General features: G+C 42.6%; 1 protein-coding gene across 4 annotated transcripts in view; it reads right to left on the bottom strand.

The window, feature by feature from the left end:
• AATF (apoptosis antagonizing transcription factor) overlaps window positions 1-26396 on the bottom strand; it is a 102483-nt gene extending 76087 nt beyond the window's left edge. For 2 of the 4 annotated variants that reach the window (XR_006341166.1, XR_006341167.1), the window contains exons 1-4: window positions 26143-26396; window positions 24952-25143; window positions 21932-22360; window positions 21074-21211 (exon numbers count right to left, since the gene is read on the bottom strand). Coding sequence is in view for 2 of the 4 variants with exons in the window: in XM_043902929.1 (XP_043758864.1) it covers window positions 21074-21211; window positions 21932-22360; window positions 24952-25143; window positions 26143-26233 (850 nt within the window). In the remaining 2 variants the exon portion in view is untranslated. The remainder of the gene's footprint in view (window positions 1-21073; window positions 21212-21931; window positions 22361-24951; window positions 25144-26142) is intronic. The other 2 variants (XM_043902929.1, XM_043902930.1) reach the window with 1 other exon arrangement.
• Window positions 26397-26987: the final 591 nt, after the last annotated feature.

Genomic DNA, 26987 nt, shown 5'->3' with positions numbered 1-26987 from the left:
ACCAAAATAGAAGTAAATTAAGCATCCTGTTTCTCAAAACGTCGCTTTTGATTTCTTTTCACTCATGCTCTTCTCTTCTATCTCATGAGTCTACTGAGGTCACTGGAAATGCTTTCTCATTACTTGAGTTAGCACATTTGTCTCTGCCCTCCCTCCAAACCCTCACCACTGCTGACGTGGATGTAGCATGGACCATGTGCCTTCTTAAGGATGTAAGAATCTTCAAGATTATCTGAACAGCCTCTCTACCTGTAAAAATTTTCCTTGCATGAGAGAGTATGAATAGCTAGTAAAAACTCTTCTTAAAATAGCAGCACTTTGGATTTAGCCAGAGACAGATTTACTCAACAGCCTCAAGAAAAACAGAATCTGGTAGATCTGAGACTAAATGCCAAGCAAAATAATCAATATTACATGAGAGCTCATTAAAAATTACCAAAGAACTCACACTAAAGTCAGGTGCAGTCCAAGCATAACAAACATTCAAAGCAACTCATATGTGCAAACTTATTCGGGGATAGCTAATAACACACCTGTTGGTGTGTCAGCGGTAAAGAACCTGCCTGCCAATGCAGGAGATGTGAGTTCAATTCCTGGGTTGGGAAGATCCCCTGGAGAAGGAAATGGCAACCCACTTCAATATTCTTGCCTGGGAAATCCCATGGACAGAAGAGTCTGGCAAGCTATAGTCTATGGGGTCACAAAGAGACAAATACAACTTAGCAACAATAAAAAATATAATAATTATGAGAGAATTATATCTTAAAGGTATTGTGACATAATGACTTTCTCTAAAAAAATTTATGAGTAACAACAGTTGGTGAGGAAATAGCAACCCACTTCAGTATTCTTGCCTGGAGCATCCCATGGACAGAGGAGCCTGGAGGGCTGCAGTCCATGGGGTTGCAAAGAGTCAGAAACCACTGAGCAACTAGACAAAAACAGCATAATAGCATTTTTCCCCCATACCACATTCTCCCCAATCTCTTCTCCTTGTCAAACATCCATTAACATTTAATGGAAAGATAAGTATAGCAGAGGAAAATATATAAATATTAAAATGTCTGGAAGACTACACCCCCCCCCCCCCATTGTTTTCTCTGGGAAGGAGGAAGAGCGATTTGGGAGAGTGGAAGAACTTTCAACTTCTTTTACCTACATCTCCACTGTTTATGCATTTTTTTTAAGTGAAGATTTTATATATACCTTATATATGCAAAGATATATGTAAAGAGTTTACATATATATTATAATGGAAGAGTAATAAAAGACAAATTAAATTAAGTCTCATAAAATCCCCAGCAAGTTTCATAAACACCAGGGGAAGAAGAATGTCTCTACTAACTCGAAAAATGATTTGCAGCTTCTCACAGTACTTTTAAAGATGGACTAGCTACTCCTGGGGAAATAAGTTATGAGTAGGGTAAGCGTTAGCTACGGTTAAAACTGGAAAGCAGGAACCTGCCAACCAGTGATCTGGTTTCACGTTTCCAACTGCGTTTATACCATCTAATGTACAGGGTGGAGACCACCTCCGGCTGTGACCAAGGCTGCCAAAAGAAATGGTACCATGGAACTCTGGAAAGTGACTTCATGAAAAAGCAACTCAAAACTGGAATATTATGAAACAGCTTACTTGACATAAACATAGGGAGTACGTTCATCTAAATGTCTGGGTTATTTGGGTTATGAAAGGCAACCACACTTATCAATACAACTACTATTGGGAGGGGTGCAATCTGCAGATTCATAGTAAACAGAAGTACACTTCCCACCTTTACAAAACATCCGACAAAAACCAAACAGAGAATCTACCTCTTCCAGAGGTGTCCGTCCGTGTCCGTCTCCCCCCCCCCACTTTAAACAAAGGATTTACTTTCTGCTCTTCCTGTGGCCCCTCTTTTGGATCACTTGTTCGTGTTTTGGTACAATGTATCCCCAAGGATTTTCAATGAGTTGTGAATTGTTGTCCAAAGCCAAAAAAAAGGGGGGGTGTGGTTTAAAAAAAAAGGCAAGAAAGAAAAGGCAGGATTAACCGCAACTGCCACTACAACGGGGAAACTTGCATCCTGCACTTTTACCATGTAAATAATGCACAGATCCTGCGGGAACATGCCAAACACCAGGATTCTTAATTAATGGAGCTCTTTAATGTGCAAATCAGGAACAAATTGCAAGTTCTGACTTGCATTGATTATGAAAACATTAATTGAATGAGCAAGACCCTAAAAAAAAAATAAAAAAAGAATCCTAAGTCTTCGAAAAAACCAAAAGAACATAAAGCTTTGGAAACCAGACAAGTCTGACCAATGTCTAAAAACACAAACCTAAAACTGAGGCCCACTCCCTACTATACAATGATTTTAAAAATGAGAAACAAAAAACCCAACGGTTTCATCAGAAAGCAATCACCATAAAAGCATCTATTCCACCAACGTCTAGCATTAAGCAGAAAAATGAGTGTTCACTCCAAAGGCTCACAGACACTGCTTTAAGGGGAAAAAACCCACTTTATATACACACACACTTATATGTATATAGGTGTAACAAAACAATGCTGTCTCTTTAAAAAGAAATTCATCCTATATAAATTATAGCCATAAACTTTTCCTGCAGTGCAGCCTAATTAATTCTTGTTCTATACACAAAGGGAAATGCTGGGTGACAAATGGGTGTGAAGCCAGAAAGCTGCCAGGTCTGCAAAACATTTTCTACTTCAATTTATAAGCAATTTTGCAGTAAATCATCAACCAGAACCTGGAATCTCAGGAATCTCTGAGTGTCCAAACCACATTATATCACTTATCAGAGAAGAGAAGGGAAAGGAGTTTAAAGACATCTCATTTTTCAGTTCTAACCCACATCAAAATCTAGAAGCTCTGCGTCATCTATTATTCTCTCCTGGGTAAGTTTTTAGTACCAGAGATATATTTTTCAGGCGAAAATGACACTATAGGTTGATGTAGCCCACTCCTCTACCCCGAGAAGTACTGTATCATGTACCCATTACCATAAGAGATATTCCCAGAGTTATATGGGAATAAGCAGACAACTATTTATACGACTCCCTCAATATAAGCAAAATGTTCTCAAACCAGCCAAGCTGAAGTGTTCAGAAGCAAGCCACTGGCAAAACAGGTGGGAAACACGCTAAGGCAATGAGGTTAGGACTTCCCTGGTGGTCTAGAGGTTAAGAACCTGCCTTCCGGTGCAGGGGACGCGGGTTCAACCCCTGGATGGAGAACTAAGATCCCACAGGCTGCAGGGCAGCTAAGCCTGCTCACTGCAACTACTGAGCCTGGTTGCCTCAACTAGAGAACCCCGAGCTGCAACTAACATCCGATGCAGCCACAGATAGATAAATAATTTTTAAAAGGAAGCAATGAGGCTACTGAAGAGGTGAACAGAAACATACAGGAAACAAAGAAGAAAGCAAGGTCGCCCCACTGGCCGTCAAACCCTTCCCCCACCCTTAACCTCCTCCCATCACTGATCAGTTCTCTGTCCCTTTAGTCTTGCCGTTTCCAAAATGTCATATAGAGGGAATAATCTTTTGAGATTGGCATCTTTCATTAGCATAATACCTTTGAGATTCATCCACAATTCTGCATTTTATCAATATTCTGCTCCTTTTTATTGCTGAAGAATATACCACAGTTTATCCATTTGCCTACTGAAGGACATCTGAGTGGTTTCCAGTGTTTGGTGATTATAATTAATGCTGCTATAAACACATACATACAAGTCTCTGTGTGGACGTATGTTTTCATTTCTCTAGGGAAAATATCTAAGAGGAGGACTGCTGGTCATCTTGTAAATATACATTTAACTTTATTAAAAAAAAAAAAAAAAACCGCTAAGCTTTCTTACAAAGTGGCTAGACCATTTTGTATTCCCACCGGCAATGCAAGGAAGATCCAGTTGCTCTGCACCTTTGCTGACACTTGATGTTGTCAGGTATTTGCTTTTAGTCATGGTAATAGGTATACAGAGACATCTCCTTGTGATTTTATTGATTATGTTAAATAAACATCTTTTCATGTGCTTATTTGTCATCCTATATCTTCCTTGGTAAAGTTTCTGTTAAAATATTTTGCCTTTTTTTTTTAAAGAGTATTTTCTATTGTTGAGTTTGAGAGTTCTTTATATATCCTAGACATAAATCCTTTATCACGTGTGATTTGCAAATATTTTCTTTTGGTCTGTAACTTGTCTCTTCATTCTGTTAATGTGTCTTTCACAGAGCAAAAGATTTAATTCTGATTTAGCCCAATCATCAATTTGTTCTTTTATGGATTAAGCTTTTGATGATTTAAGAACTCTTTCTAACTAAAGGTCATGACGATTTTTCTCCCATGTATTCTTCAAAACACTATATAGTTTTACATTTTACGCCCAAGTCAATGACCTATTTTGTGTTAATTTTTGTATAAAGTATGAGCTGTAGTTCATTTTTTTTTCTTTGCCAATGAATGTACTACTGTTTTAGCATAATCTGTTGAAAAGACTATTTATTCTCTCCCCACTCACTGACTTTGTACCTTTGTAAAAAACCAATTGCCTGTATTTGTGTGACTCTAATTTTGGACTCACTATTCTATACCACTGGCTAAAAGTAAATTTAAAAGGAATAAACCCACAAAAGAAGGATCACGTTCAAGCATACCTTGTTTCACTGCACTTTGCCGATACTGTGTTTTTGAAGGTTTGTGGCAACCCTGCATTGAGCATCATTTTCCCAACAGCGTTTGCTCACTTTGTGTCTCTGTCACAGTTTGGTAATTCTTACACTATTTCAAATGCTTCCATCATTATTATATTTGTTATGGGATCTGTAATCAGTGATCTTTGATGCTACTATTGTCATTGTTTTGGGGCGCTACAAACCATGTCCATAAAAGACGGTGGAATTAATTGATTGTTGAAATGACAACAAAGGATTTTGAATATGACATGAACTTAGTTGATAAAGCAGTAGGAGGGTTTGAGAGGACTGACTCCAATTTTGAAAGAAGTTCTACTGTGAATAAAATGCTATCAAACAGCACTGCATGCTACCGAGAAACCATTCGTGAAAGGAAAAGTCAATTGATGTGGCAAGCTTCACTGCTGTCTTACTTTAAAAAACTGCCACAACCACTCCAGTCTTTAGCAACTCCCACTCTGATCAGGGAGCAGCCATTAACATCAAGGCAGGACCCTAACCAGCAAAAAGAAGGTTCAGATGATGGTTAGTATTTTTTAGCATTAAAGTATTTTTAAATTAAGATATGCAGTTTTTTAATACATAATGCTACTGTACACTTAATAGTATAGTACATACATAACTTTCTGGTAGTCATGTAAGGATGTGAGAGTTGGACCATAAAGAAGGCTGAATGCTGAAGAATTGATGCTTTCAAACTGTGGTGCTGGAAAAGACTCTTCAGAGTCCCTCAGAGAGCAGGGAGATCAAAGCAGTCAATCCTAAAGGAAATCAACCCAGAATATTCATTGGAAGGACTGATGCTGAAGCTGCAGCCTTGGTCACCTGACTCATTGGAAAAGACCCTGAAGCTGGGGAAGATTGAAGGCAGGAGAAGGGGACTAGTGAGAATGAGATAGTTGGATACCATCACCAACTCAACTGACATGAATTTGAGCCAATTCCAGGAGATGGTGAAGGACAGGGAAGCTTGGTGTGCTGCAGTCCCTGGGGTCGCAAAGAGTTGCACATGACTTAGCAACTGAACTGCACTGAAGTTTTATATGCACTTGGCAACCCAAGAATTCATGTGAGTCACTTTATTGCAATATTCACTTTAAGTGAATTGCAGCACTTTGGAAACAAACCTGTAATATCTCCAAGATATGCCTGAATGAGACAGAATGACAGCAACTAAGTTTTGGAAGCTAAAAAGCCAATGGACTATACGATTACTAGAATGTCTGAAATTAAAAAGACTGACCATGCCAAGTGTTAATGAGGATGTGAAGCAAGTGGAATTTTTTATACACTGCTGGTAGGATTGTAAAATGGTCTAACCACTTTAGAAAACAGCTTGGCAGTTTCTATGAAAATTAGACACATTTACCATGTGACCTAGTCATTCCGTTATTAGTCATTCAAGAGACACAGAAGTATATATCCATACAACATGCACACAGATGTTCACGGCAGCTTTATCCATAGCAGCTAAAAACTAGAAACAAAACAAGGCAAATATGCTATATCCTACTGCTCAGCGATTACAGGCGACGAACTACTGACACAGGCAAAAACATGGCTGAATCTCCAAACAACTACACTGAGTGAAAGACAGACAAAAAGAGTACAAACTGCACGATCCCCTTTATGCAAAATTCTAGAAAATGCAAACCCATCTACAGTGACAGAATAGACTCCTGGTTGCCGAGGGATGGGAGGAGCAGAAGGAAAGATTACAAAGAAGCTGAGGAACCTCTGGGGATGAGGAATACGTTCATCATCTTGATGTGATGATGGCTTCATGCATCTGTGTGCTCAGCCATGTCCGACTCTTGGTGATGGCTTCATGAGTGTATACAGAGGTCCAACTGTACAGAAGCTGCTGACAGGTTAAATAAGACGAGGACTGAGAACTGACCATTTAACTCAGGAACGTGGTGGTCATCTGTGATCTTGATGGGCAGTTTTGGCAGAGTGAGAAGGACCCGGCTTGATGGAATGCATTCATGAGAGAGTAGAAGAAAGGGATTCAAGAAAGTAAGTACAGACGACTCTTTCCAGGAATACTTTATAGGGGAGCGGAGAAATGGGAACTGCACGCAGTTCAATATGTGTCAATTATACCTCAATAAAGCAGTTTAAAAAAAAAAGCAGATGGACAAATAACTGACGTAGCAAACCTGAGCAAGCTGACTCTGGTGCCTGTAGAGAACAGGCAACATTCCCCCCACGGTCCACGAACACAACCTCACAAGACCGAAGAACTAGCACCTCAAGATGAGCAGAGGCAGGCAGGACTACAGTCAACACACCTCTTTTTACTCAGGCAGAAGTTGAGAAGTTTATCCTTTGAAGAGAGTTAAACATCAGCGTCTCTGGACAGGGGGACACCAGACACAGATGAGGCAAGGGCATAATTCTCAAAACAGGGAGAATTAGCTGTAGTTTCCAGACTGAATGCTGAGACCCCCAGCCTACCGGCCTCCGATAAAGCTGGCAGCCAGGCAGGAGATTAGAAGCCCTCTGGCAGCTAAGAGCCCATCAGGAGCTGAGATGTGAAGATGCTGACACGGGTGTTCCCCACACGGCCCAGACAGAGCACTTTACGGCAGAAACCACAGACAAACAGCCCTGCCCAAACATACAAAACTGTTCACCAGCTTTTGAGCACCCCACTCTTGAAAGTCAACAGCAGACAAAAGATCACCGAGTATTTAAGGAAAACATCTAACATATTACAACCAGGGTAAGACAAAAGAAAACAGCTTGGAGGAAGCAGACTATGCCAGAAAAACTCTTAAAAATACACACACACACACACACACACACACACACCAGGTATACCCCAGAGAAGTAACAGTAAAATTAAAGTATGACAGAAGAAATAAAAATACTCAGTAGATGAGTAAATAAAGTTGAAGAAATGTTTTAGGAAGTGGGGAGAGGGGAGAGAAGAAAGAAAAGACAAAAAGAAGTAGGAAACTGAAGGAAAAAAAGAAAGAAAATCAGAGGAAAAGTCTAACATCAAACAACAGGCCTTCCAGAAAGAAGAGAAAACAGAAGGAAGAAAATCACTAACAAAATAATTTCAAGACAATTTCCCAGGACTGAAAGATACGAGCCTCCAGACTGAAAAGGCCTACATATCCACACCAAGGCAGAGCATCATGAAATTCCAGGATTCCTTGGACAAAGAATTTACCGGGAGGAAAAATCAGTAGTAAGATCAGGGATCAGAATGGCTTCAGACTCATCAACAGCAACTTCAGAAGGTGGAAGGCAAGGGAATATTCTATAGACTTCTATACACAGTCAGCAAGTCAATCAACTGTGATGATAGAGTAAAGGGACTCTCAGACAATCAAGGTCTAAAAAAAGTTTTCCTCTTGTCCACTCTTTCTCAACAAGCTACTTGAGGATTTGCTTCACCAAAGTAAGGGAGCAAGCCAAGAAAAGTCCTGACTAGGAGACCACAGAAGCAGGAAGCGAAGGTAATCCCTAGGATGGTGGTGAAGAGGGATCCCTGCATGATGGCCGGGCCCTGGAGAAGGGCACTGATCCAGCTTAGAGCAGGTCAAAAGTTTCCGGGAGGGCTTCCCTGGTGGCTCAGTGGTAAGGAATCTGCCTGCCAAAGCAGGAGACCTAGGTTTGATCCCTGGTCTGGGAAGATCCCACATGGTGTGGAGCCACTGAGCCCATGCACCACAACTATCGAGCCCGCGCCCCACAGCAGAGCCCGCCACGCCCCACAGGAGAGCCCGCCGCGTGAGACGCCTGCACCCCACAACCAACAGTAGCCCCGCTCACAGCAGCAAGAGAAAGCCCGCACACAACAACACAGACCCAGTGCAGCCAAAAAATAAATACATCAAATTACAGGGGACAAAACAAAGGGTTCTGGGAAAGACTTCTTTAGGAAGAAAAACTAGCAGGAGATCTGATGTAACTGAGTATCTTGAGAGGAGACTGAGACAACTAAAGAAAAGTTCAGGCTTGAATGCAGAGAAAACAAAATAAACAGAAATGTAACAATTATTAACTCTAGAAAACAAAATGGTGTGTGGGAGAGGAAAAATAATCATGGTATATATATTACATGGCTCAGCTGTGAACAGTGTTTACACAGACATAATAATGTAAACACTGACTATTGATCTAACCAAATTACAACATAACCAGGAAGGGACAGATAGTGTGCATGACTGTAGAAGGAGCGAGGGCTAAATCCTCATTTTCATAATGAGAAGTCAATAAATAATGCCTAAAACTGAAAGATCGAATAGGAACAAAAACATGTCAACTAGAGATTCAGAGATAAATTCATGAACTCAAAGAATAATAATAATAATTTAAAATGTAATTGCTGCTTTAGGAGAATGGGCGATGGCAGGGGGGTGGAGTGTACAATCAGTAGATACTAGTTTTCATAATAAGAATTTATAGATTTACTTGACTCTTTAAATTATATACAGATATAACTTGGATAAAAATTTAAAAGAGAAGAAAAAAGTTCAGAGTAAACAGAAAAGCTGGTAGAGATACGAATATTTCTAAGAACTAAAGTGAATATAAAACAAACAACTTTAAATGTACATAACATACTTAAGGAACATTCAGAAAACAAAAGAACTTTTAGCTATTAAAAATATAGTTGCAAAAAAACCCCACAAACACTAGGGAATCAAACTCAAAATCTTTCTGAACATAAACACAGAAAATCACAAAGTGACAGAATATGTTACTGAAAAAAAACCTGAGACAAAACCCTAATCCAGTTTAGTATCTAAAAGAGAGCAGACATTACGGAGGAAAGAAAATTATTCAACAAATATTAAAGACATTTTCCCCCAAATTGAAGGACGGCACAGTCTTCAGACTAAAGGGGCCCAGTAAGTACTCAGCACAATGAATAACAAAGGAACCATAGCTAGATAACACTTTAGGCAGTTTCAGAAAATCAAGAGATGATCCCTAACATTTCCAGAGAACAAAAACAAGTCACCTGCAAAGCAATGAGACTCGAATGGGCAACCACTGTCTCTTGGACAATACCTGGATGACAGACAGTAGGCTCAACAATGGCCCCCAAAGATGTCCACATTCTAATCCCCAGAACCTGTGACTATGTTACCTTACAGGCAAAAGGACTTCGTGGGTGTGATTAAATCGAAGATCTGCAATGGGGAGAGTAGCCTGAATTAGCCAGGTGGGCCCAATGGAAACATGAGGTCCTTACCAGAGAGAGGGGGTCAGGGTCAAAGTCAGAAAAGCAGCACCTGGTGTGATGGGATCACTGGTATTAAAGATGCAAGGGAGCCACAAGCCAAGGAATGCTGACAGCTTCAAGGCACTGGAGAAAGCAAGGAAACAGGAGCTCCTCTAGGGTCTCTGGAAGAAGCACAGCCCTGCTGACACCTGGGTTTTAGGGCTTCTAACCTCCAGGAACATGAGATTAACAAATTTATGCTGTTTTAAGCCACCAAGCTTGTGGGAATTTCTGGCAGTAACAACAGGAAATTCATACAGGGCAGTAGTTTCAAGTTCTAAGACAAAGTAATTTTCAACCCAGAAATGTATACGCCATCCATTAACATCTCAATAAGGAATGGGAGCAGAGCATTTTTAAACCTACAAGAAATCAGATAATTGACTCCCCATGATTATTTGGCAACAAACTGACAAACTGAAATATAATACTGAAGTCCCCTTACATACACGCCTTCAAGTTGCAAACTTTCAAAGATGCAGACGTGTGCTAGCCCCTGTACGCCAGCTGCTGCACTGTGCATGTGTGATGAGTCAGTTGTGTTGGACTCTTTACAACCCCGTGGACTGTAGCCCACCTGGCTCCTCCGTCCATGGGACTGGCCAGGCAAGAATACTGCAGTGGGTTGCCATTTCCTCCTCCAGGGGATCTTCACAACCCAGGGGTTAAACCTGAATCTCTTGGATCTCCTGCATTAGCAGGCGAATTGCTTTACCACTGCGCCACCTGGGAAGTCCCTGTTGCACTGTTCTACTGTACTTTTCAAGGTACCATTCTATAAGATTAAAAATGTTTTCATTTTTATTTGTTTTTTACATATTACTTATGTGAAAAGTATTATAAACTTACTACAGTACAGTATTATACAGCCGACTGTGTCAGCTGGGTACCTAGGCTAAGTCTGCTGGAACCAAACTTGTACGTGTGCAGGGGACTTACTGTACAGCCACACAAGAGAGCCAGAGGAGAGTCCCGCCCGAGAAGAGCAAGGAAAGGAAGTCCCGAGAGGATCCAGCACACTGGTCCCAGAGAACAACCCACACAAACTGGGAAAGTGTAAGAGGAGAGACAGCATGATTGGGGGGAAATGACTGAGAGGATAAAACCAGGCTCTAAGCGGGGGAAAAAGGAAATATAGAGACACAGAGAAAAAAATGATATAATAAACAGTCCAAATGTGAAGTAAACTAAAATACAGCATGATTTAAAGCACTTGATGGAGGCTTATAAAAGATCTACTTGAACTACAAACTTGTGCCAAACTAGGAACATTCTCCTTTGTGTAGCTGGGGAGGCAGGCCCCTAAACACACAGGAAGTGATGTTGCAGTTCTTCCCCATCCTGGTGTTACACCCTTATTTACAGGATAGTAACACATTGTAACAGAGAAGGCAATGGCACCCCACTCCAGTACTCTTGCCTGGAAAATCCCGTGATGGAGGAGCCTGGTAGGCTGCAGTCCATGGGGTCACTAAGAGTCGGACTCCACTAAGCAACTTCCCTTTCACTTTTCACTTTCATGCATTGGAGAAGGAAATGGCAACCCACTCCAGTGTTCTTGCCTGGAGACTCTCAGAGACGGGGGAGCCTGGTGGGCTGACATCTATGGGGTCACAGAGTGGGACACGACTGAAGTGACTTAGCAGCAGCAGCAACACATTGTAAATGCTTCTTAATGGGGAAAAAAGGCAAATGCTGGTTATTTTCAACTCCTAGGTTCAACATATGGGTGGTGGTGGTTTAGTCACTAAAGTTGTGTCAGACTCTTGCGACTCCAGGACTGTAGCCTGCTGGGCTCCTCTGTCCATGGAATTCTCCAGGCAAGAATACTGGAGTGGGTTGCCATTTCCTTCTCCACGGGATCTTCCCGACCCAGGAATCAAACCCAGGTCTCCAGCACTGCAGGCAGATTCTTTACCGACTGAGCTAGAGCACAGAAACCTTGGTTGCAGGACAGAATGTAACAGGGTTGTGGAAAAAGGATGGGATGACTACCTCAGACACTCTCCTCAAAACTTCTACCACCTCCTCCCCTATTACTCACTTGCAACTTACAACCTTGGTTTCTTTTTCAAAGAAAATAGAACCGCTGGAAGAGAATTTTCAGAGACCCCTAACTATCTGTGTCTATTTATACACTGTCTTCCCACCTGTCACTACACTTAAAGTGCCCCCACGACTAGCAAGGGCCACCATTCTCAGGCCCTAGTCCATCTCACTCACCTCCTTAAGGACACTGCTACAGCAGCTGTCCCCCACCGCCCCCCACCCGCCTCATCACCTCATCAATTTCCCCTCTGCACATGGTTTTTTGGCTGTGCTGGGTCTTCCTTGCTGTGCCTCAGCTTTCTCAAGTTGTGGCGAGTGGGGCCACGCTCTAGGTGTGGGCTTCTCCCTGCAGTGGCTTCTCTTGTTATGGAGTATGGGCTCAGTAAGTGTGGCATATGGGCTTAGTTGCCCTGCAGCATGTGGAATCTGTCTGGACCAGGGATCGAACCCCTGACCCCTGCATTAGCAGGTGGATTCTTCACCACTGGGCCACCAGGGAAGTGCTGCATCATTCTTACCAATATACAAACATGCTGTTATTCCTCCCATCTCAAAAACAAAACACCTCTCTTGACTCCACATCCTTCTCCCTCCAATGTCCAATTTCTCTGCTCCCCTCTAAAGTTACATTCCTAGAAACAATTGTCTATACTCACTATCTCAGATTCCTTTTCCCTATCCTCTCACAAACACATCCCAGTCAAGCCTGTGTCCCTCCATCCCCACCAAAACTGCTCAGCAAGGTCACAGATGGCCACCGTGTTGCTAAATAAAATGGTCAACACTCAATCTTCATCTTAACCTGTCAGTAGCATTCTAATCTTTCATACCAAAGGATAAAGAAATCAAGAAATAGATATAAACAAGTTATTTAATATTACAAAAGGAAAATGAAATAGAATGAGACTGAACGCAAGGCAAAGGACTGTTGTCTTCCTGAATGTTTCTGTTTATCACATTCATGTATAATTTTAACCAGAAGATTTGAGCATAGGTGTTAGGGACTTCCCTGGTGGTCCCTTCCAATGCAGGGGGTGTGGGTTCTATCCCTGGTCAGGGAGATAAGATTCCACATGCATCACAACCAAAAAAAACCAAAACATTAAACAGTAGCAATGTTGTAACAAGTTCAATGAAGATTTTTTTAATGGTCCACATTAAAAAAAAAAGAATAGGGACTTCCCTGGTGGTCCAGTGGCTAAGACTCTGAGCTCCCAGTGCAGGAGGCCCAGGTTCGACCCCTGGTCAGGGAGCTAGATCCCACATGCTACAACTAAGACCCAGAGCAGCCAAATAAATAAATAAATAAAATTTAAATTAAAAAAAAAAAAAAATAGATGTTGGGACATAAATAACAATAACAGAGTAGTATCTTATGCAGTGGCCGGGTTCTAAAGTCTGAGCATATATATTCGAGATGGATAACCAACAAAGACCTTCTGTTCAGCACAGGGAACTCTGCTCAGTGTTACGTGCCAGCCTGGATGGGAAGGGCATTTTTGGGAGAATGGATACATGTATATGTATGGCTGAGTCCCTTCCCTGTTCACCTGAACCTATCATAACATTGTCAATCAGCTCTATCCAAATACAAAATAAAAAGTTTAAAGTTTGAAAATAAATAAAGAAAAATAAAGTCTGAGCATAAAGTCAAAATCAAGTTCTCACAAAACAACTTTACAAATCCCTAAAACTGCCCAGGATGTACACCACCACAGTCTCTCTGCAAGTTCAACATGGTTGGTTTCTCCCCTCAAACACGACAGCCACTTCATCCATTAAACTCAGGATGATTACATTTGGGGACCATGCTGGACGAAGCCTGCAGGCTGCAACTATAAACACTAGACTCACAGTCTGTCTGACGAGATGCTCACAGGAGAGGTACCGGAACAAAGAATAACTGCAGGGGCCAAAGACTCCGCCTGCCACCCACGCTTCCTCCAGGGCACTAAGCTAGAAGAACCACAGGCACTACTTAAGCGGCTCCTCTCTCCCTTTTTCTTCTGGTCAGGCAAATGTGGTTAAAAGTGAGTTCATGAAATGTCCATACAAAGGGGCTGAGACATACACGGACATGTCCAACTTCACAGTGAATCCAGTGGATAAGGTGACTCTACTGCATATGTTACATTACTGCCACTACTACGACTACTCCTAACTACTACCACTTACTATGACTTCTACTAACTACTACCACCAACACTACTACGTCCACTACTACTAGTTTGGGCTGCTTCCTTATCTAAATACTCATCACCATTAAAGATTGTTTCTAGGGTTGAAGACAACCCTAATTCCCAAGAAACCCACAACAATAAAACAAGTGTTCTGACCAGCTTGGCTGCAGTAGTTTTTCAAGCTTCCATAGCTCCATAAGCCATGAAGGGCTCATCGTTTCAGGGTGGGTGGAATCATGGTGTGAGACATGACACTCCGCCTGGTTTCTGACTTGGTCACGTTGGAAAAGCACTAGCTCTGCTGACCCCACTTGACTCTCTACATAGTATAAATGCCTAATGAACCACATTCGACAAATTAGGGAGTAGCTTAATAGTGACCAAAAGTCTTGCTATGTAGAACTCATTCCCTAAAAAACACACCAAACACAGCATAGATTTCAAAGCTAGGTCAACAGGTACTGTGTAAATATCAAACAGAAAGTTATCAAGAAATGACTGCCTTCATTTCTCACCTAGAGTTTAGGGAAAATAAGAGGATCAATAATACTCTGGTGGCAGGGCTAGAGGAAAACAACTGTTACAGATGAGAATTTAAATGGTTACAATTCTTCTGAAGGCCAGTTTGGCAGAATCTTCCAAAAGCCTAAAAAAGAAACAGAAGTACAATCCCTCTGTCCCAGCAATCCAATTTACAGGAATGCAGACCTATGCTGCCTAATACCGTATTCATTCGTCACATCTGGCTACTGAGCACTCAAAATGTGGTTAGTCCAAACCAAGATGAGCTGTAAATGCAGAGTACACTTTGAATTTCAAAGACCTGACATAAAAAATACATATATATGTAAGATATCTATCTCATTAATATTTATATATTGACTATATGTTAAACTCACACTTTTAATATACTCCATTAAACAAAATATGCAACAAAAATTAATTTTACCTGTTTCTTTTCACTCTTTTTTAAAATTTGATTACTAGGAAATTTGAAATTATGTATGTGACTGGCACTATATTTATATTGGACAATACTACTTTTAGACAAAATGCACAAATATGTATGTACAAGGGTGTTTATCAAAGCATGCTTTATCAAAGTGAAAGACTAACATAAACCTGAGCATCCATCAATATGGATTTGCTAAATAAACTGCAATAAATCTATTAAATGGAATATTCTATAGCCATTGAAAATGCTGATATACATCTAAATACAGTGACATGAAATAATATATTAAGTAGAAAAAATAAGCTTATAAAATAGTACATAAGATTTTATGTTTTTTAAAAGTGTGTGTGTATGTGTGTGTAAGCACAGAAAAAGGTTTGAAAGGATATACATCAAAATGACAACCATGGTTACCTCTGGGCGGTAAGACCACAGGTAATCCTTATTTTCTTCTTTATGCTTTTAAGTATTTTCTGAATTTTTGAAGTAGGCATGACATAATTATATAATTAGAACAGTAAAGCTATTTTTTAAAAAATGATAGCCATCAGCTGAAACAAAAAGATCAATCTTCCTCACGCCAGTTTGGCTAGATGAAGTCTGGGGTAATAAGGGTCCTTAATCCTACCCAGCACTACACTTGGAGAAGCTTAAGGGTGCCTTCATCCTAAGCAATACTTAAACCCATCCCAAGTAATTAAGAGTATTCCAGGGTTCTACAGATCATTCATGAGAACTCTGCCATGAACCCATAAAGTGTTAATTGAGAGAACACTGAAATAGATGTTCATGGATTTGTCACCTAAGGCAACTAAGTAATTAACAAAGGGGGAATTTCGCTGACAATACTGGTTGCCTATGGGACAGGGAACTGGGTGGCAGGGGTATGGGGTGGAAAGGACGATTTTCTCTATAGTGTCATTAGTGTCTTTTGAATTTTGAGCCATGTGAATGCAGTGCCTACTTAAAAATAAATAAAATTTATAAAAACCAAAACAGAAACCATATTTATCAAGATTCCGATTGTCATAACTTACTCAAAATTTTAAAAGTTGTTCTTTAAGGTGTCTATTAGTGCTGTGGTCAAATTGGTATTAAAATATTTAGTCTATTCAAGTCAAAATAGTTGAGGGGCCCAGGGAAGGGCCACAGAGAGATATGAGGGTGAACGTGAACTAGAAGATGGTAAGAATGGGAACTGGGAGGATAGGGCAGAGCAGGGCAAAGAAAATTTAATTTACTAATTGCAGAATTTGTTGTCACACTCTTAAGCAAGTGAAGAAAAAAACTCAACATTTCCTCTATATTTGTATCACGTTATACTGTGTTCTTGGGGGGGCTTTTGCTTACAGGAAATATCAAAATGTCAACCATTGTTTCTATTAAAGGTCTTTAATGATATTGCATTTTGGACCTGTAATGAAACATGCTGCTCACTGCAGTTTGTAATGCATCTCATTAAATACATTAATAACATGCATTTCGCTAAAAGGTCAACTTATTACGGCTGAAGTTTGGCTTTCCTGTAATCACTTCATCTAAAGCTACAGTGCAAACTCTGGAAAAGACAGGAGAGAGCCTGTAACAGGAATGCTCTCTCAGTTCCCCCTCCAAACAAACCAGCTGTGCTTAAGAAATCACTGTTAGCGTTTTTGTGTGGGATAATGGTATTGCGATTTTTTAAAAAATCCTTTACTCTCAGAGATCCATGCTGATTCCCTGATAAAATGATAGGCTGTCTGGTATTTGCTTCAAAATAAAGCAGAAGTAGGAGAAAAGTTGGTTTAAGCGGATGACATAGATGGGCCATGAGTTGATAACTGCTTAACTGGTAGTGGTATATAGGTTCACAGTATGTACAACTCTCTCTACTTTTATATAGGTTTGATATATTCCATAATGAAAAGTTTTAGATATACTCATGCTGGGGGTTTCCTTAAGTACCTTGCCTTCTTCTTTATATATTGTTGCCAGCAACACAAAGGAACCATCTCCTAATGCTACAGATAGAAGTTTCTAAAAGAAAATCTGAGAGAAAAAGCTCACCTCTTTGGAGAAATGGTTCTGTGCATGGAAAATCTCTTAATTTTGCTATGGTTACTTCATTACTTACCACTTACGCAACTACAAAAATATCCCAAAGAAATGCCTCTGAAATTATTCAACAGCAAGAGTTATAATCACTAACATGTAATACCAGCATGATGGGGGACCAAGAGCGCTGGGGAAGAAAGGAGAGATTTGCTTAGTTTCTGAAAAGTAGAGTTTAAGGTGCTTAGGGTACAAAGGCACACTGCTCAGGACTTGACTGTGGCTTAAATACAGCTGGAAGTCCGCTCCGTTTTAGAGAATGTTGCTAAGACTATGAGAGTAAATGACAGTGCCACGGAGAGAATACGTCAAGAAAACACAGCCTGAGAAGAGGATCCTAAATGCAGTGATACTGACACTGAGAGGATAAAAGAGAGGCTGAGATGAGAAGGGACCAGAAACGCAGGAGAAGCCACACATCACATGTGGGAACACCAAAACCAAAGAGAAATAATTTCAAGGAAAGGGTGAATGCTCCAGGGAGGTAGTAACTGGGCTTGGCAATAAAGAAATCTCTGATCACCTTTTCATAAGTCATAAGAGGCCAAGGCTGAATTGTAAGTATCACAGTAGAATATAACAGTACCCATTTTCAAGAACAAATGGTTCATTTAAAGTATATAAAGGGGACTTTCCTGGTGGTCCAGTGGCTAAGACTCCTCGCTCCCAATGCAGGGGGCCTGGGTTCAATCCCTGATCAGGAAACTAAGATCCCACATGCTTCAACTAAGACCTGGCACAGCCAAATAAATAAATAAAACTAGAAAAAATAAATTGTATAGGGAATTTGAATACTAGTAAAAAGTCAAAAAACACTGAAGGGACTTCCCTGTTGGTCCAGTAAATCTGCCTGGAAACGCAGGGGACACGGGTTTGATCCCTGGTCAGGGAACCAGGATCCCACATGTCACAGAGCAGCTGGGCCCACGCGCTGCAACTGCTGAGCCCCCATGCCAAAAGTCGGCGCGCTGCAAGGAAAGACCCTGGGGACTGCGACTAAGGCCCAGGCAACCAAACACAGTAAAACAACACTGGGACAGCAGGGGTGACAGTTAGTTACCCTGATGACCACTATCCAGAGGGTGGAACACTACCAGACAGCTCCTTCCGCAGAAAAAGAGAATACGTGTACCTAACATTTGTGGTGTGCGGTGTGCCAGGCACCATGCTAATGCTTCACATAGATCACGTTCTTTAATCCTCACAATCATATTACCCATCTGACTGTGAAGCTAAGTAACTTGCTCAAGGTCACTCAGCTAATCCACTGCTGAGATGGAATCTAAACCCAGGCAGTCTGACCTTACTGGAAGACCAACCAAACTGAAGAGAGATTTAATTGAAGAAAGTTAAGTTCCAGTGTTTGTTTTGGGGTCAGTAAAAATTCAGCAAATGTTCCACACCAGCTATATATATATATGTAAAACACACTATAAATTGTTCATCCAGAGTAACGTAACCAAGAAGTTTTTCTTAAACTGTTCACCAAGATAGGGAAACACACGAATATTATATAGTCATAAAGGTAAAAACAAAAATTAGCTACTCTTCAGATGCATAGAAATTCTGGTAATTAGAAAACTCTCCTAGATAACTAATAAGCACCTACTGTGGAACACAGGGAACTCTAATCAATACTCCATAATATATGGGGAAAAAAATCTAAAAAAGAGTGGATATATGTCTATGTATAACTGATTCATTTTGCTGTAACATGAAACTAACACTAACAGTGTAAATCAACTATACTCTAATAAAAGTTAAAAAAACACTCTCCACCCTCCCATTTTAGACTATGTGATACCAAACAAACATTCCCTTCTTCTCCCTTTTCCTCTGCAACCCATTCAGTCAGGTTGAGAGATATCTGTCAAATTAACCAGAATGCACCAGTGAGGCAAAGAAGCAACTGGTTAAGTAGGAAAAGAGACATTAAAAAGACTTGAACTGTTGCAAAAATAAAAGTTACATAAATGAAACTCTATCCAAGAGTAAGAATGTGTCCCTTAAACCAAGCACTGACTAACCCTTAAAATACCTACATTTTGAGATAAATCCCAAAATGGGGGATGGAGGGAGGGTTGGCTCAAGCCAGAAGAGTAATGAGTAACAAAATGGAAAAAGCTTCATTACGAAACATTGAAGACATTTTATCTAGAGCAGTTGAGGTCTCCTTCCAAATTTCCATATCAGAAATTAGGGCACTAGGGCATTAAAAATAGCAGAGAAATGCTCCAAAAACCTCAAAAATGCTGGAAACCATCAAGCTATCATTTATTTGAGGCAGGAGGGGAGGAAGAGTTGTGAAGCCACTTACAAAAGACACACCCTCACAGTATCTGCAGGTTCCTGACTTCAAGTGTGGCAGGACACATAATCTAAAGACTGGCCACTTAGAAGTCATTCCCCACTAAACAAGGTAGTCCCCTCTGAGAAAGATTCACAGGACTCCCTACCCTAGAAATCCTACACTTTTATCTGGAACGGTTTAAGGTGATTCTACCAAGAGGCAGATACCAAATCAGATGTCCTCCTCAGCAACCTTCTCATTCAAACTCCTTGATATTATAAAAACAAGCTTGAAATAGCAAATGACAACAGTATGCCTCAAGACTTCCCTGGTGGTTCCGTGGCTCAGACCCCGTCCTCCCAATGCAGTGGGCCCAGGTTCAATCTCTGGTCAGGGAACTAGATTTCACATGCCACAACTAATAGTTCGCATGCCCCAAGTAAAGATCTTACATGCCACTACCAAAAATCCTGCATGCCACAACTAAGACCCAGCACAGCCAAATAAATCAATATTAAAAAAAAAAAAAAAAACCCACTAAGTCTCAGCCTGCAAACAAGGGATGGTAATCCCAGTACCCCGCGCCTCCCTCAGCCCCAGTCCTCAGCGCCGCTGGGCACACGGGCACACAGCAGGCAGCTCCTAGATCAGAAGGCAGAAAGGCAGGAGGAGTCTGTTTCTGCAAGGCGGGATCCAGCTATGTAACTATGGGCGACTCATTCTCTCTGAGCTTTGGTTCTCTCATCTGGAAAATAATTATGAAATTCCTTTTCTTTCCTAAAATTCTGGGACTTCACAGACCAGCAGTTCTCCTTCATAACTTTTTCCTCCTCCTGCGGTCCTCACCTTCTCCTCACTCTATGCAACTCAGAGGAAGACAGAAGTAAGGTCATCTCTGAATGTTGTTCTAGAAACTGCCCAACAAAGCAAGGCATCCTTTAAGCACATGATATACAACTTAAACCAACTGAGTTTAGTTATTTACTGTCTCCCTTTCGTTTTGTACCAGCGGGTTCTCTCCGAGCATTAAAAGAGTAACTCAGGGACTTCCCTCAAGGTTTGGTGGCTAAGACTCCATACTCCCAGTGCAGGGTCCACAGGTCCGAGCCCTGGTCAGGGAACTGGATCCCACAGGCTGCAGCCAAGAGTTCTCATGCCACTACTAAAGAACCCAGCATTGTGCAACAAAGATCAAAGATCCTGAGTGTCCCAACTAAGACCCAGCATGGTCAAATAAATAAATATTTAGAAAAACAAAAAACCTAAAGATTTTAAAATAAAATTTTTAAAAAGTAACTCAAAACCATGGGGAGGGGGAGGGCATGTGAGATCAGGGGTAGAAATAAGAATAGACAGAACTCCATCTGTCTTGATCAAAGTTGCCTTAATTTGACAAAAGGGTTATACTGCCATCTCTTTTAAGTTAAAAATCACTATCTTCTATCATCACTAAAGCCAAGTCTTCTCAACTCCGTGGTGCTGTGAATACAATCCCAGTAGATCCCAATGAACCCCCGGGGTTCTGAGCATCCCAGTGCAGCGTGAGTACTCTTACTGTTTTTCAGGGCGCTGGCAAATTCTGGGCCACCTTTGTCCTTGAAGACAGGGAAAACATCTGGTTGAGGAAGCTGATTGGTGGTCAGCAGAGCCTTTTGCAGCTTTATCCTTCCTTCCAAGAGCTGGTCCCACAGTGCTGAGACAGAAAATAGAATTGCATTTCTCAGTTATAAAATCTTCCTGAGGTGAGGAGTAGGGGAGGGACCGGAAATCAAAACAGCCTCTAAGCAGCATGGCTTTATCACAGTTTCACACCATGGAACGCTCTATTTATTACAGGAAATAAATCCAGTATCTGGACGCATGAGATATCTGGATAAATCCAGTATCTTGACTTGCTACATTAGAGAAAGGATGCTACAGCCCAACAAGAGAAGATGCTCTCCTCCTCAACCTTCCTTAGCTGCCCGAAGTACTAGGGCAGAGCCAGTGAACCAGGTGAGGGGAGCAGGGGTGGGTCAAGCACAGGGGAATGGTGCTTTAGGCCTCTAGGTAAGTGGGGCACGTCACCAAGGAACTGGCAGGACACAAGACACAGGAGAGAGCAAGGGCTTCCCTGGTGGCGCAGTCGGTAAAGAATCTGCCTGCAGAGCAAGAGACGTGGGTTGGGTCCCTGGGTCGGGAAGATCCCCTGGAGAAGGAAACAGCTACCCACTCCAGTATTCTTGCCTGCAGAATTCCATGGACAGAGGGGCCTGGCAGGCTACGGTCAATAGGGTCGCAAAGAGTTGGACACGACTGAGTGACTCATACACACACACATACACGGGAGACAGCAAACTGCCTAAAACAGACAAACAAAATGGAGAGCAAATGCAGACACTCTGAAAAATAAGCAAATAGCATACATACAAACCTATCTGATTCTTCACAGCTCGGCCTTTCTCCACCTCCTCAGAAACTCTGGCCTCAGAGAAGGTCATCACCACCCCGTCGTCCTCACTGGCCCTGTCTTCGGCCTTGTCTTCCTCACTCACATCTTCAAAGTCTTCCTCACCTTCCCCTTCTTCCAAACCACTCTCCTCCTCGTCGTCCTCTTCCTCCTCACTGCTACCAAGGTCATCCATTCCCTCAGTAAATTTTTCAAAGTCACTGATGCTCTGGACACTGAAGCCCGATGACGTCCGTGAGTGGCTCCCACTCCTCTTCTTCCAGGCCAGGCTGCTGTCCCCTTCGTCCCCGCCCTCCTGATCCTCAGCACTCATGGCTTCCTCATCAGACTCCTCCAGGCCCAGGTCCTCTGAATCTCCATCTGCAGACCTGTCCTCATCAGATATTTCTTTATCTAAACAAGGGAGGGAAAAGGAAAAACTTGAAACAAATACTTGGCCATATCTTTCAATTCCCTAAAGGATTATGGCACCTGTCCAAAAAAAACAACACAAGTATTACCGTACTCAATGCAACTCAATAGCACAATCCCTATCACACTAGTGATGCTTATTATTAAATACTTTATTATGAACCAGCCTTGGATAAATACTAGAGACTGACAAATAGAATGTAGTATCTGTGGGGAGGGGTTCACAGTCTGCTAGGAGTGGTAGATACACACAACCAACAACCACACTGCAGGGTCGTTAGTACAGTGAGAGATGGCTTCAGGTGAAAGATACCTTATAGTTTTACTTATTAAGCATAAATAGCAGCTCATCAGACAGAGAAAAGGGAAGGAAAGGAAAAGCAGCAGAAACAAAGGTCCAGCACACAAAAGTGTACTGAGGGAATTCTATGGGGATCCACTGCTTGCAAGTCTGCCTGCCAATGCAGGGGATAAGCGTTCGATCCCTGGTTCAGAAGATTCCACATGCTGTTTGGTGCAAGAGGCAACTAAGCCTGTGCGCCACAACTACTGAAGCCCGTGCATTGGAGAGCTTGCTCTGCAACTAGAGATGCCACCACAATGAGAAGTCCATGCACTGCAACTAAAGAAAGTCTACATGAAGCAACATGGACCCAGCACAGCCAAAAATAAATAAATTTTAAAAAAAAGTACATTGAGGTGTAGAATGCTGGGTTATGAGCCCAGAGAGTTATTCAAGGTTTGTTTTTTTTTTTAATTTTAGGCCATGCCATGCAGCATACAGGGCTTCGCAGGTGGTATTAGTGGTAAAGAACCCGTCAGCCAAATGCAGGAGAGGTAAAAGACATGGGTACGATCCCTGGGTTGGGAAGATCCCCTGGAGGACATGGCAACCCACTTCAGTATTCTTGACTGGAGAATCCCACTGACAGAGAAAGCTACAGTCTATAGGGTCGCACAGAATCAGACACAACTAAAGCAACTTAGCACAAACGCATGCAGTATGCTAGTTCCCTGACCAGGGATCCAACCCGTGCCCCCTGCAACAGCAGCGCAGTCTTAACCACTGGACCTCCAGAGAAGTCCCGCCAGGAGGGGTTTTGTCTTCCATGGGAAGGTGTCTAAACTTGATCCTTCTGTATACAGAATATTAGTTATGGCTTCTGATTTTACTTATAGAAAAATCTGAATTATATTATAGAAATTATAGAAAAAATTACTTTTACTTCTGATACTTACAGGTCTTTATGTGTCATCATTGATCATCCAATCTCTTCCAGTGCAGAACACAAAGATCCCACATACGGGAAGCATAACTGCACAGGGGCCTGTTACCAACAACTTTCTTCATAAAACAAAGATTTTATGAAAACATAATAGGTCTTAAGTACTTCTTTAAGTGAATATCAGATATACTTTGATACATAGACTCAAGACACAGAAGACTGTCAAAACTATACAGTTCCAAACAATAAAGAGAAATAACTCTTTAAGTTCTTTACATGTATGCTAGTAGTTTAAAGCATAGAACTTAGAGTCAGACTGCCTTATTTGAGTTCTGGGCTGCACTTACTAGATATACGACCTTGCGCAAGTTACGTAACAAATACGCCCCTCAACTTCCTTATCTGCAAAATGGGGATAAACAGTAGCAACCTCACAGGGCTGCTGGGAAGATTAAACAAGATGATCGTGTACCCAGAACTGTTTCAAGGCTTAAATCAGGGATATCAGAGCATGTCTGATTATTTCTTTCACATTATCTGTGGGTTCTCAACATGGTCCCTCTGACTTCTCTACAGGAAAACAAATAGCATCCACTCACGAATCACCATATCCAGCCCCCTTCTTCCACTCAGAGAAACTCACAATCTTTAAAACTATAAGCCCACATCCTCCTAAATCTTGCAGGGAACAGGGAAGGGTTATGAAAATTTTACAACGGCAAAGAAATGAGTGTCACGAATTAATATTATCCAGTGACTCAATGCAAGACTTGACAAACCAAAGGAAAATCTATGAGTAGCATGCTCATCAGACACAATGCTTTTTCCAACACATCGTGTGTGCATGTGTGCTAAGTTGCTTTAGTCATGTCCTACTCTGTGTGACTCCATGGACTATACACAGCCTGCCAGGCTCCTCATTCCACTGGATTCTCCAGGCAAGAATACCAGAGTGGGTTGTCATGTCCTTCTCCAGGGATCTTCCTGATCCAGGAATCAAACCCACATCTCTTACGTCTCCTGCATTGGCAGGCGGATTCTTTACTACTAGCACCACCTGGGAAGCCCAACACATAGCCCTCTCCAAAATCTAAATATAGAAGGCCTTCTCTGTCACTCCATTTCAGGGTGAACCATTAGTGTAAACATTAGGAATAGAGCAACTTAATAGCTCTAGGCTTTAGATTCCTTACAAAGTGAAATTAAGTACTTCAGAGGGCCATTTCTAATGCCGAATCAATGACAGTAGGTGGGGCATCCAGACTGGCTGTGCAGAGATCACAAAAAAAAAAAAAAAAGATTTTAATCCCCCAAAATTAGGAAAGACATGCAAATAGGTCTACTCACCAGATGAGCCTGACGGAGGCTGCTCCCATTGGTCTTCCTTCCAAGCTTTTCTAGACGTGGTCTTGCCAGAATATCTCTTGTCTGTGTCCAAGAGGGAGGCTGATGCCAGCTTTCGAATGCTACCCACCGCCTGATAATCACCTTCCCCATCTTCCCCTTCATCAAACCTGTCAATCACTTTGGCAGCAGTGGCTGTGGGGGGAGGGGAAAAAGTAATCAGAACCTCCTAGTTAGAACCAACTTTAAGGGCAACCCTGTTCAACCCTTTAAATTCATGCTTGAACGTCCTCTGCAAAATCCCCACCAACTTCTGAGAACAGGGACCTCACTATCTCCAGACCACTTACTACCTTGCTGCTATTCCTGAACTAAAGCTGACTCTCTGCATCTACTAGAAAGATGTATTTCCAGGCCTTGGAACATAGAAAACTAAGTCTAAATTCCTCCTCCACATGCGAGTCACTCAGACATTTCGTCAGCCATCATCATGTTGTATCCTACTCCAGCCCATCCCTCGGGAGTTTTCTTTGCTTATCCAGGCTAAACAACCTCAGTTCCTTCAACTGATTATTCCTAAGAAACGGTCCAGCACTCATATTTATCCCTCTGTATTCTCCCTTCCTCGCACTTCTCGGACTCAAGCCTAAAGCAGGATTACTCTCAACTAGACGTTGAACAGCAGCTTACAGAACGGCAGCCTTATTCGTCAACCACTAAGCAAGCGTGTTGAGGCCTGAAAAGGCTTAAGGGGCACCACGAACGCCTACTTCTTCCTTCAATCCTCCAAGTAAGTTATCAGAGGTAGGCAGTTTGTTTTTTTTTCATAGAATTAAACTTCCTTCTCCCCATTTCTAATGCGATGCCAGTAAGGGCATCCCGAAAGATGACTACCAATCCGAGGCCAACCTGGCTGTCCGCCACAGCCCTGGATCAACAGTTAACCCAAATCTGTGCTCCGGGAGCCCCGCCCACCCCAGCACCAAGTCCAGAAAGCGCGTCAGGAGAATCCCGACCCTCTCCTCCCCGAGTCCCGGGGGTCCCCCTTCCCGGGAAGGAGTTTTCCTCCGCGCAGGGGGAAAGGAAGGTAGGCTGGGCGGCAAGGCCCCGCTGCCGGCCCCTCACGCACCGCCCAAGTCCTCCCGGGGCCGGGCCCGCCGCTCCGCACGTGGCCTTGCCCCCGTCAGGCCTCACCCTCCTCCGGCTCGGCCTCAGGATCCGCTTCGCGCGGTCGCGGGTTCAACAACTGCTCCAGCTGCAGCGCCAGAGACTGCGGTCCCGCCATGGTCACCAAGGCCTCGCCCGGCGCCGCGCTCCTGAACGTTGCTCTCCCCCTGCCAAGTCCTCTCTCCTGAGAGACGGATCCCCGCGAACCGTCAGGGAAGCGCCGAGTTGCGCGCCGGGCTCCGGGTCGCCAACTTCCGGGAGGCTCCCGGGAGGGGGCGGGGCTTGCGTCACTACGGGCGTTGCTAGGACGGAGGCGCACGCGCCCGGAAGGCTGACGCGTGTGCGTGTGCGCCTGCGCCGAGGGGCGGGGGGAGGGGAGGGGTTGGGCCGCGCGGGAGCGCGCAAGGGCACGTGGCTGCCGCTGGCCCAGAGCCGAGACTCTGTGAAGCGCGGCTCGCGTCCTCTTGCGTAAAGTATGCCTCGAGATTTGTCCGAGATTTACTTGGGAATAAAGTGTAGTGTAGCCATGACCTGCGGTGACTCATTTGGAAAACAGGAGGAGTAAAGGGTAAGCGTCTCGAGCCTCACGTGTACTTTAGGGCAAGCACAGACTGGGATCCAGAGCAGGTTTGGCATTTCACAATTTGGAGGAGTCTGGGGCTCGGCACACGCTTCTGGCCCAGCGGTAGTCCTGATTTGGAAATCCTACGTAAGGGATGGGCAGGTGTTAAGTGTGCGGTGGACTGCTGGCATCTTTATTAATAGGAATAATTATTACAGAAAGTGCTATGGCTGTGCATAAATAAAGATCAATTCTATAACTTTTCCAAGTAGCCTTGTCTGTGCAGGGAAAAGGGGGCGGCGTGAGGATT

This window comes from Cervus elaphus, chromosome 5 (genome assembly GCF_910594005.1).
Source record: "Cervus elaphus chromosome 5, mCerEla1.1, whole genome shotgun sequence".
Classification (NCBI taxonomy): Eukaryota; Metazoa; Chordata; class Mammalia; order Artiodactyla; family Cervidae; genus Cervus; species Cervus elaphus.
The sequence above is the reverse complement of the archived record's forward strand: the minus strand, read 5'-3'. Positions and strand labels throughout refer to the sequence as shown.